The 9939-nt window shown below is 36.7% G+C and overlaps 1 protein-coding gene across 1 annotated transcript; it reads right to left on the bottom strand.

Annotated features, from left to right (window-relative positions):
- Positions 1 to 1057: 1057 nt before the first annotated feature.
- Positions 1058 to 8541, bottom strand: LOC129893806 (ribonuclease TUDOR 1). The gene is made up of 17 exons (XM_055969207.1): positions 8345 to 8541; positions 7598 to 7751; positions 7417 to 7491; positions 7209 to 7322; positions 7017 to 7118; positions 6020 to 6226; positions 5720 to 5935; positions 5537 to 5644; positions 4580 to 4750; positions 4293 to 4490; positions 3852 to 4205; positions 3545 to 3775; positions 3275 to 3463; positions 3123 to 3200; positions 2797 to 2991; positions 1848 to 2225; positions 1058 to 1561 (listed from the first exon to the last, which is right to left on the bottom strand). The coding sequence occupies exons 2-17, from the start codon at positions 7733 to 7735 to the stop codon at positions 1379 to 1381; spliced, it is 2937 nt and encodes a 978-aa protein (XP_055825182.1). The 5' UTR covers positions 7736 to 7751; positions 8345 to 8541; the 3' UTR covers positions 1058 to 1378.
- Between the last annotated feature and the right edge of the window lie 1398 nt (positions 8542 to 9939).

Here is a 9939-nt window from a genome sequence, read left to right as displayed (position 1 = left end):
GTTAAAATATAAGGGATATAAAAGTAATTTTCATGGTCAAAGAAAATGACTTTAAGCAGTTTGGAAAAAAAAGTTAGGAATCCTAACTTTTCATTTTTGACTGACTTTAAGAACTTTATGGCTTAAAGTCAGCATTAGGCAAACACGTCCAAAAGCTAAAACCAACTTAAAGCCAATCCAAACGGGCTCTTAGAGGCATGGTTAGTGCTTATGGACATATTTATGTCACCATATTTGACAAAATGTGTGAAAACAATTAGCCTTCTTTTTTGACTTCCACCAACCAAATGCCCACAATTTTAATATTTTTCTTCTTTATTCAAACAAATACAACACGATGTTGGTTAAGCTCCTCTCGGATGATACTAGGTATTTTAACCTAGACATTTTTTGAAAACCTAATTGTATTTGGAGCAATCCTCCTCTTTTGCTTTTATTTTGAAAGTTAAAATTTAAGAATGGCTTACCATTTTAGCTTCTCTTGTATGAGGTAAGGTTTGGTGCCCCCTATATAACCTTTTCCATATGGAATAGAATGCATCCAGAAAAAAAAAGAGTTAAGACACACACACAAAAAAAGGCAGTGCCATTGAATAACATTTCCACCAAAGACTCTACCTCGTCTATCTTTCGATCATTTCACTACTCACAATTGCATTTGATCGTGACAGCAAAAATTTAAATGGTTTTTGATCTCTGTATAAATCATAATGGTACTTGCATTTTCATAATTTAATTTGCTTTTCAACCATCTTATTTCATGTTTCCTAATTTTCTGATAGAAAGGGCTGGAAAAGAAGATTGATGGTTGACGGAAATGGGGGAAGAAAAATGGTAAAGAGGTGAAAGTCTTGCTTGGAATGGAAAAGGAGAGTCACGGAAGAGTTAGATTATAGAGGAATAGGGGTTATCTACATCTCTTTATAGTATAATCTAAAACTCTTACCAGTATAATATTCAGTAAATTGATTGAAAACATTTGTTGTTGTTTTGGTTAGAAAACATTTGTTTTTTGTTTCCGTTTTGCCTCATAAAAAAACAGATAGTAATAAATTGATCAAGATAAATATTGCCTCACAGTTTGATAAAATTGATCATATCCCTGATGAACGAACGACAAAGAAGGCTGGTTTATTCAGTCATATAAATTTTTTTAAAAAATTAAGTAAAAAGGTGGGGAAAAAGAAAGAGAACAAAATTTCTCTCGCCTCCTGAAGTCTCTCTCTCCTAAGTTACATGTGAACAACACATAAAGCTAACTCAAACTTTCACCTCTCTATTTCTCTAGAGAGCAATTGTCTGATTGGTAGAGATTTTAGGCTGAAAAAGGCACATCCAAACTAACAATTGCCACCAGTTTAACTCTGTTGAAGAGCATTCACCGTTTCCCAGCAGCTTTCCTAGCAGGGATATCCTCCTCATCGGACTCGACATCTCCATACTCCCACATCGCGAGTCTCTTTTCACGAGCTTCTGTCTGATACTTCTCCAATTCATCCAGCGCCTGTTGCTTCTCCTTGGGCTCCCATCTCTTCCTTTTCTCCATCCTAGCAAGTCCTTCCTGAAAATTTTACAGGTGTTAGAACACCGCCGGCAAAAAAAAAAATCCTTGAAGGGACAGAGGAAAGTGGAAGCACTAGGAATTTCAAACCCAACTCTGCCAGATAAAAGATTAGTCTAGCTAAATGGAATTTGGAAAGCCAAATGCAAGGGCACTGCTTCACCATGATACTGTGGAGGGTATTGAACAGGGGCCTAGTGGCTATTGAAAAACTCAGCAGAATCCAAAAGCAATAGAAATGAGTAAAATAATGTAATTAAAATAAAAATGGCTATTAATTTCGAACCTTAAGCAAGGTAGCATTTATGCTGATATCACTTTCAGGATCAACCAAAGTCACCAAAAAGACGGTCCCTGTTCCTTGTCCTTTAACTTTTCCTCCTGAAGTGTCTTTTTCCTCGATAACAGCTCTAAATTCCTTTGGCCCACTTAGAAGAAGCTCACTTAGCCGGTATGCTGCCTCCTGACCATAATCATCTTCTAGCCCAGGAACTTTTAAATGAGCAAGACTGCAGAGCTGAGCAAGACCAGGACTGGAGGACACAGATGCATCTAGAGGACGCAACTGACTGTACGAAACAACTTCTTGGTTTCCATAATCAACATAGAAAACTTCAAACTTGTCTTTGGAAGATTCCACAGCACCACGAGGGGCATTGACAATCTTAAACATATTTTCAAGTGAAAAATCAGACAAAGAATATGATATGACAGGCAAAAATATAACATAATAAAATCACCTATATCCTTCAGAAGACATGAAACTTGAATTATCTACATTAATGACCCAACAAAGATATGCATTGGATTGGCTAAAGAAAAACGGTTTAGGGGACAACTAGATGGTGAACAAAGTTCAATTCATGAGACAAGAGCAACAGCAAGACGAGGTAAGGTCATTTTTATAGAGGGATTTACTTCAAATATATGTGTAGTCCAAAGAAAAGACTCGATATGTGATGACCCAAAAAACAAAAAAGGAATGCAGTTAAAGCAAATAGTTTATTTGATTGATGGAAAAGCCCACATTCCAACAGTAACTTTTTAAGTGAAAAGTACCAAATGCAGTTTTGAAGATTCAACGGTTTGACATCATACAACTATCCAAACTTGGAATTTCCCTTCATACACAAAGGGAACTCAGTAATTCAAGTCATATTTTTAAATGTTTAATTCAAAGCCTTATTTACATAAATAAAATAAAGTAAGAGAAATAGGATTGTTGGATCACATACCATTGCTCGGTTCCATGAATTATCAGCACTGAATTGAGCAAGAACAATATCACCTTTCTTTGGATTAAAGGCACCAATTACAGGAGCCTCCTGAAGATTTAGAGAAGCAAGTTGCTTCTGAATGGCGGCTACTTTCTGGTCAGAAACCAACTGAACGTAAAATTTACCCCCACCCAAAATTTCAGTGACTGTGACCTGATAACATGAACATGTAAAATTATAGAAGTCAAACAATCATAAGACGAAATAGTATTCACAATGAATCCAGATGGTAATATAATGACAAACAATAATTAACTGAGAAGCATTAGGTCTAATTACATTACCTTCACCTCTTCTTTTTGGCGTCTTTCGGCTGCACCACCACTGGGAACTTCCTCTCCCTCGACATAATTCTCCCATATCTATATCGAGGCACTTGTTAATAATAGTAAAGAACAAATTCATGATTAATAAGTATAACACATCTTGCTCTTGCCTTCAATTTCTGTCTTTTGGCAGCCTGTTCAGCTTGCATAAGGAGGTGAACTTCTGCGATTCTATCAGTTCCAAAAGAAGTTTGAAGCTTTGCTAAACCAGCTTCCAGTAGGGTCACTGCCACATTGGATCTCGATTCCCATAATGTTCCGATGAAAGTCCCTGTTCTGTCAACTGTTTCTACCTCGATCTATGTAGAAGCCAATAGGATTGAAATAAGAGAGAAATTCATGTGTATCACATTACAAATGTAAGAAAGAAAAAATATTACCTCAACATCCCTCTGCATTATCTTCCGCCTCATCAAGGCAATGGCTTCCTCAGAGTACGGTTCATCACGACCTGGGCATCTCACTCCAGAAATAGAGAAAGCAATGCTGCAAGTCTCCTTGGGAATGAACAGTTTGAATCTATGACCACTGAGGACATATTCTACTACAGCAGACATCCTCCTGTTACGCTGCAAGAAAGGCAAAAAGTCTCTAGCTTTCTTTGACGCTGCCTGAAAGTAAAACAGAAAAAAATAGTTATTCCTTAGCACCACATAAAATGAGAAAGCCAGTGACAAGGATACTAACCGTCAGCAGGTCTGTTACATGCATCACCGGAGGTTCTTTGGGAGAATGAATGCCCTTTTTCCCAGAAGTAGCACGTGATTCTGCTGAGAGAAGCGCATCATAATAGTTTGAACGTTCTTCGAAATCACGATGTCTAACAACAGTTGCAAATCCGCGGGCTACCAAAAGCTCAGCAACATTGACTCCAGCCAACTGACTGCCTGCAGCAGATGGAGCGGGTGAGGCATCATCCCCATCCTTGGATGTCAGGAATACAGTTCCAAAATCCATCACCCTTGAATCAGCGCCACTGGTAGGAGCAGCAGGTCCATCTGCCATGCTGACCTTCCGAGAGTACTCCATTGAAACATTCACCTGAAAGGATATAAGGTCAGTAATCATCTCCTTCTGATTCTGTAACTCTAAAATCGGGAGAGAAGATAACAGAAAAGACAGCAATACCTGTTTTCCGATAAGGCGATTTCTCAAAAATTCCTTTGCTTCCCGAGCATAGGGAGCAGGCTTCTCATCTCTACGAGGATTTCCCATTTTAGGAGACCTAATGCTTGACAAGTTAACTCTTCTTTCTGCTGATGGATCCCCAAATGGCAGAGAATCATCAGCTATAACAAGGCAATCTCCGCTGACAACCTCAACCACCTACAAAAAGCCAAGCACAAAGCATTTGAAGAGAGACAGAGAGAGAGGAGATTAGGAAGAACTAAAATGACCCTTTGACTCATAGCTACCTTTCCTGTGAAATTTTGGTCATGAATAGCCTTGGAATTTGTTGCTGGAGCTACATAGTTCGTCCAGATTCTTAAGCGAGTCTTTTTGGCCTCAAGCTCGGCACTTTTCAGCTTCTTCTTGGCTTCAACTTCCAGCATGTTTGCACTCCAATCAACATATTTAGCATAACCCTATGTCAAAGGAGAGGGGGGAGGGCATAAACGTTAGATTAGATTGACCTTAAATGTTCTGAAACCAAAAAAAAAAAGTTATACATTTCCTTTCAAGAATTAGGAGTAACTAGACGATCACCGTCAAGTAAGTTAACTAATATAAAAATTAGTGACGAGCGAAATGAACATTCTTTATGCTACAGCTTCAATTCCATAAAACAAAAGCTAATTTCTTCTGGAAAAATCACAAATATTTTTCTGATTATGGAAGTTACGGCAAGAGAAAACTAATAAATTTAGGTGATGAAGGATCCCTTGTTAATCCACATAAAGAAACCAAGAGATGGTACAAAATGGGAGAGATATTACTCATTGAATGTAATGGCAATAAAGACTCTGAGCACACACTGAATGTAAAGGTAATAAATACTATGATAGGAAACCGGTGAATACTGCACACAGATGCATAATATCAATGACTGCATTGTACGATTAATGACCAGCAAAATGAGAGGACTAAAGGTGTTACTGAACAAGATATAAGCTGTTTGTTGAGCATATCAAAGCATAAAAGCAGAGCCTTCCAAATTAGAGAAAATCTATCAGTAAATAAATAATCTTTACAAGAGAAAACCAACAAGAAAGGTCCATCTATGGTTAAGACAGTTTCCAATTTCTTGAAGAAACCTATAATAAAAAGACACAAAATATACTGGTGTATCAATTACAGTGACCTCATAACAACTTCAGCTTCTTATTAGACACATGTTCTAAAGTATCAGCAGTAGTATGTCTATCACGTACATTTTCAATAAGCTCCAATCCCAGGTCCTTTGCCGATTCTCCATCAGTATAGTACACTGAGCCAATTAGATTGCTGTACTTGTCAACACCCTCCAGGACAATTCGAACCTGTATGGTAAACTACATTAGAAAAAGGGTAAACAGGAAACACAAATCATTAAGAGCTAACAAATAGAATCTCACATCTCTATTTAAGACACGAGTTTCGGTAAAATGCTTTGCTTCTCTGCCATAAGGATCAGGAGCAACTTCTGTTACGGATGCTGCTGAGGATGCCAACCTCTGCGCTGATGTCGGAGCTGCACGATGTTCAGTAGTTGATTCTCCGTTTGGTTCATCAGAGGTAACACTAGTATTAATAATAGTTTCTGATGTTGCTCTTCTTCCCATAGTTGGTGCCTGTTTATTGAAACAAAAGGATAAACAAACTGGAAAAGAAACAAGATCTGGTCATAAAGAAAATTTAACTTGTATTGCATTGACCTGTATTCCAGCAACGAAAACTTGGATGAACTGGAAGTCTGGAAGCAAGTACACTCGCAGCGTACTTCCATCACGAACCTGCTCAACAAATGCTTCTATAAGCTTACCTTTACTTCGCTCCAATAGGCCCATTGCATCAAAGTTACTAGCATCACCAATCGCAGATGGAGGTAGATTCCTAATAGATGCCTCAGAAGCACCAGGTGCCTGAAAACAGCAGTACCCCAGGAATTACTACGCATGCAAAAAAAAGGAAGAAAAAAACAAGCTTGATTGCAAATGTATGGAACACTGAACTAAATGGAAAAAAGATGCAACACAAAAGATCCACCACCCAACACATACCACAGTGACAGGAGCTACTCATAAAAGATCAATACAGTTTAGATTAGATCTAGTTGCAGGCCTTTCTAGTTGAAAGAATAGCAAGTAAAAGAAATTTTTTTATAACGTAGAAATTTTATTAGTAACCCCAAGAAGGTACTGAAAAGTAATAAACAGATAGCCCTTACAAGATTCCTAGTTATACTCCTTTTACACCAAAATAAGAAGAGAAACAAGAGAAAAATAACGGGATAATCTGGATACCACCCACTGTCTCAGAACTTGAAGTGTTAGATATCAAAGCTCAACACTTTCTAGATAAAATCCTCGCAGCACAAGGTGTTTTGCAGTCAGAAGCAGACCACAAAATGGGACAACAAATATGCTCCATAACATCTAAACAATGTATGGATAGAAAGAATTGAGCACCGAAATGGAACAAAACTATAAGAATACATAGGCACCAAAAAAGGAGAGGTAAACGACTTCTTAATGTTCCAGTTAGCAGAAAAACATCTTCCCTGGCTCAAAACCCATCCACCCATCCAAAAGACTATAAAGCTTGGAAATATATTGCTGTGAAGTTAACAGTATCTGATCTTGATAAAGTAAAAAGATGAAGTTCACAATATTTGTCCAATAACAAAAACATCAGAGACAATGAGAAACGCACCCTACTCCAGCGACCTAGACCTTGTTGTTTGGCTTGTTCTTCAGCATCTTGCAGTGGTTTCAAATAGGGATTATCATCTTTCTGTTGACCCTGCTCCCTGACCTGGTTCCACCAAAATTAATCATTTCATGAAACTATATATAGTGGGAAACAAGTCAACTGAGAAACAGAGAAATTAACACCAAATCCAACCTTGGCCCAGCCTGCAGCAACAACTAGCATTGAAACATTCTTGTCACCAAGAAAAACAGTTCCATATTCTCGCCCTATGGAAGGTACAGTATATTCCACCTTGAAAGTGACCTCCTAAAGAATAAAAAGGATGCATTAAATCTTATACTACTAAAAAGAGAAGATTCATAAATATTTATACAAGTTAGTATGATGGATGCAAGGACACCTTTCCAATGCAAAGCTTCCTCAAGAAGTCTCTGCTTTGCCATGCAAATGGCTCATCCACTCCACCACGACGTGCCTACAAATGGAAAACTAGTATGAGCAACGAAAAAGAGATACAAATATAGGAGCAATTTGAAGATATGGATCATAAAAAAGGTAAGGTTTATTAGTGCATATCATACCAATCGTGGAGCCATTAGAGATCCTAAGGTAATAGATTTTTCAGGGGGGATTTCAGCCTTGGAACTACCCATTATCACCAAACTGTCACCAGAGGGAACAGCTTTCACTCTTCCTTTCAACCATCCTGTTGATGCCATTTCAACTGCTAAATGCCTGAGATTAACATTCCAAGTTAAGAACAAAATTTGATCGAGGCAGGTATCATACTGCTGACACCAAATAAAAAGTTCTCATTGACCAGGTCGACATGCAGAAACAAAATAAGGCACAGCCACACTTTTCAAGGGTCCTCTTTTGGTACAGAAAAATCAAAAGCTTGGTAGAATAACTAAGAATTTTGGTAGAATGACGAGATCTTATATCGACAAAGTAAATGAAATCAAAACTAAAAATAAAAAGAATTCAGTTATAGATCTCTGGAAAGGTAAAGATTGCTAAATAAAATAACAGCCAAAATCTCAGCCGTGTTAATTAAACAAATTAATACAGTTTCAAGCGAATGTCAAAGCGGTCTTCGTATAAACATGACCAAACGGCTACTTGTTTGTACTTATCAGCCAATGTGAATACGCCTTAAACATATACGCAGTGATATCCGAATCCTCAAACCAGTGATATGAATTCATTATGCATGTACAACAAAAAAATAACAAAATTATGGAATTGCATCGGCATAACGTTCAATTGTAAAAGCAAGTTGATTTGATGCGGAAACACATTAAATAAGCACGATCCAATAGCGATACCTGAGTGATCAGCGCTGAATGGATCGAGAGATAGCAAAGTAACACACGGATCTGGTAGCGAATGAGCTAACGAATCATTCACAATTGAATTTCTTCAGAAAAAACGGTTACCGGAATACGACGAAGGGTGTGAATGCAGAGGGCTGTGTCCGTAGGCGGACGGCGGATCAGATCTGGGAAAAATTAGAAAAAAGTCCTAATTGTAGAGTGGATTTATATGAGACCGGGGGCATAGAAGGGGAAGTGAAAACAAGATTCACCTCGTTTTTCGGGTAAAATTACCTAAAATGCCATGGTTGTTACGGTAATTTAAGATCTACCACCTCAGTTTTCTGATTTGGTTAGTTGAAACAACTGACTGTACTTGGACCCGATAAAGAAAGGCGGATTTTTCGTGGTTATGACGACGATGGAGTGCCACGTAAGATTATTCTTCCAATAAAGCCTTGCCATGTCACTTAGAGACAATACTTTTGCCATGTCAGCAGCAAACCATGGGCCTGAAATTTCCAGCAGGATTTTTTATGTGGGGCTTTGATTAACCGTGGTTTAAAGACAGAACTAGTTATTTGAAATTAATAATTAAAATAAATATGTATTGTATAATTTTTAAGGAGAAATTGTTTGCTTATAAAATTATTTTCCACGTAGAAAAAAAGGTTTGAGGGACATTATGCGTATTTTTGTCATTTTTATTTTTTTATTATGAAGGATTCCGGTATTATTGTTACATTATCAAATATGGATAACTTATTTAATTATTAATTATTAATCTTGCTATAAATGAAGTTAGTAATTATCGAAAAAGAGATAAGATTGTATAGGATAAATTCGGATTCGACGAGCCGTTGAATCAGAAGGGTGAATGTGGAAAAAGCGATAGTTAGAAGTGAGTCAGCAAAAATAATGTGGTACCAGATACGAGACATAAATTAGATCAATTTTATACAAATAATCAAACTGTTACAGAAAAATTTAGGTATTATTATTACACTCGTTGCTATGAATAATTTTTTAAATTATTAATTCTGATATAACTTAAATAAGTAGTTGCCGAACAAGAAATAAGATTGTATAGCATAAAGTTTGAAGTCAACATGTGATTGAATTAGAAGATGCATGTGGTAAAAGCGATAAGTTAATCAACAAAAATTACATTAGAAATGTAGTACCGAACATAGATTAGATCAATGTTATTTAAATGATCAAATCATTACACAAGATTTTAATATCATTTTTACGCTCTTTGTTATGAATAATTTATCTTAGTAATGATATAACTTTATCAGATATGGATAACTTATTTAATTACTAATTATTAATTTTGATATATTATACAAGAGATAAGATTGTATAAGAGAAAATTTGAATTCAATGGGCGGTTAAATCAAAAGGTACACGTTGAAAAAGCGACAATCGGACATGAGTCAGCAGATATTGCATTAAAAATATGGCAGCGGACACGAGACATAGATTAAATCAATGTTATTCAAATTATCAAACGGTTACACAAAATTTAGGTCTTATTGTTACATTCGTTGCGATAAATAATTTTTTATTATTAATTATTAATTCTGATATATTTAAAAAGTAGT

This window comes from Solanum dulcamara, chromosome 7 (genome assembly GCF_947179165.1).
Source record: "Solanum dulcamara chromosome 7, daSolDulc1.2, whole genome shotgun sequence".
Lineage (NCBI taxonomy): Eukaryota > Viridiplantae > Streptophyta > Magnoliopsida > Solanales > Solanaceae > Solanum > Solanum dulcamara.
Note: the sequence above shows the minus strand (reverse complement) of the source record. Positions and strands in the feature narration are given on the sequence as shown.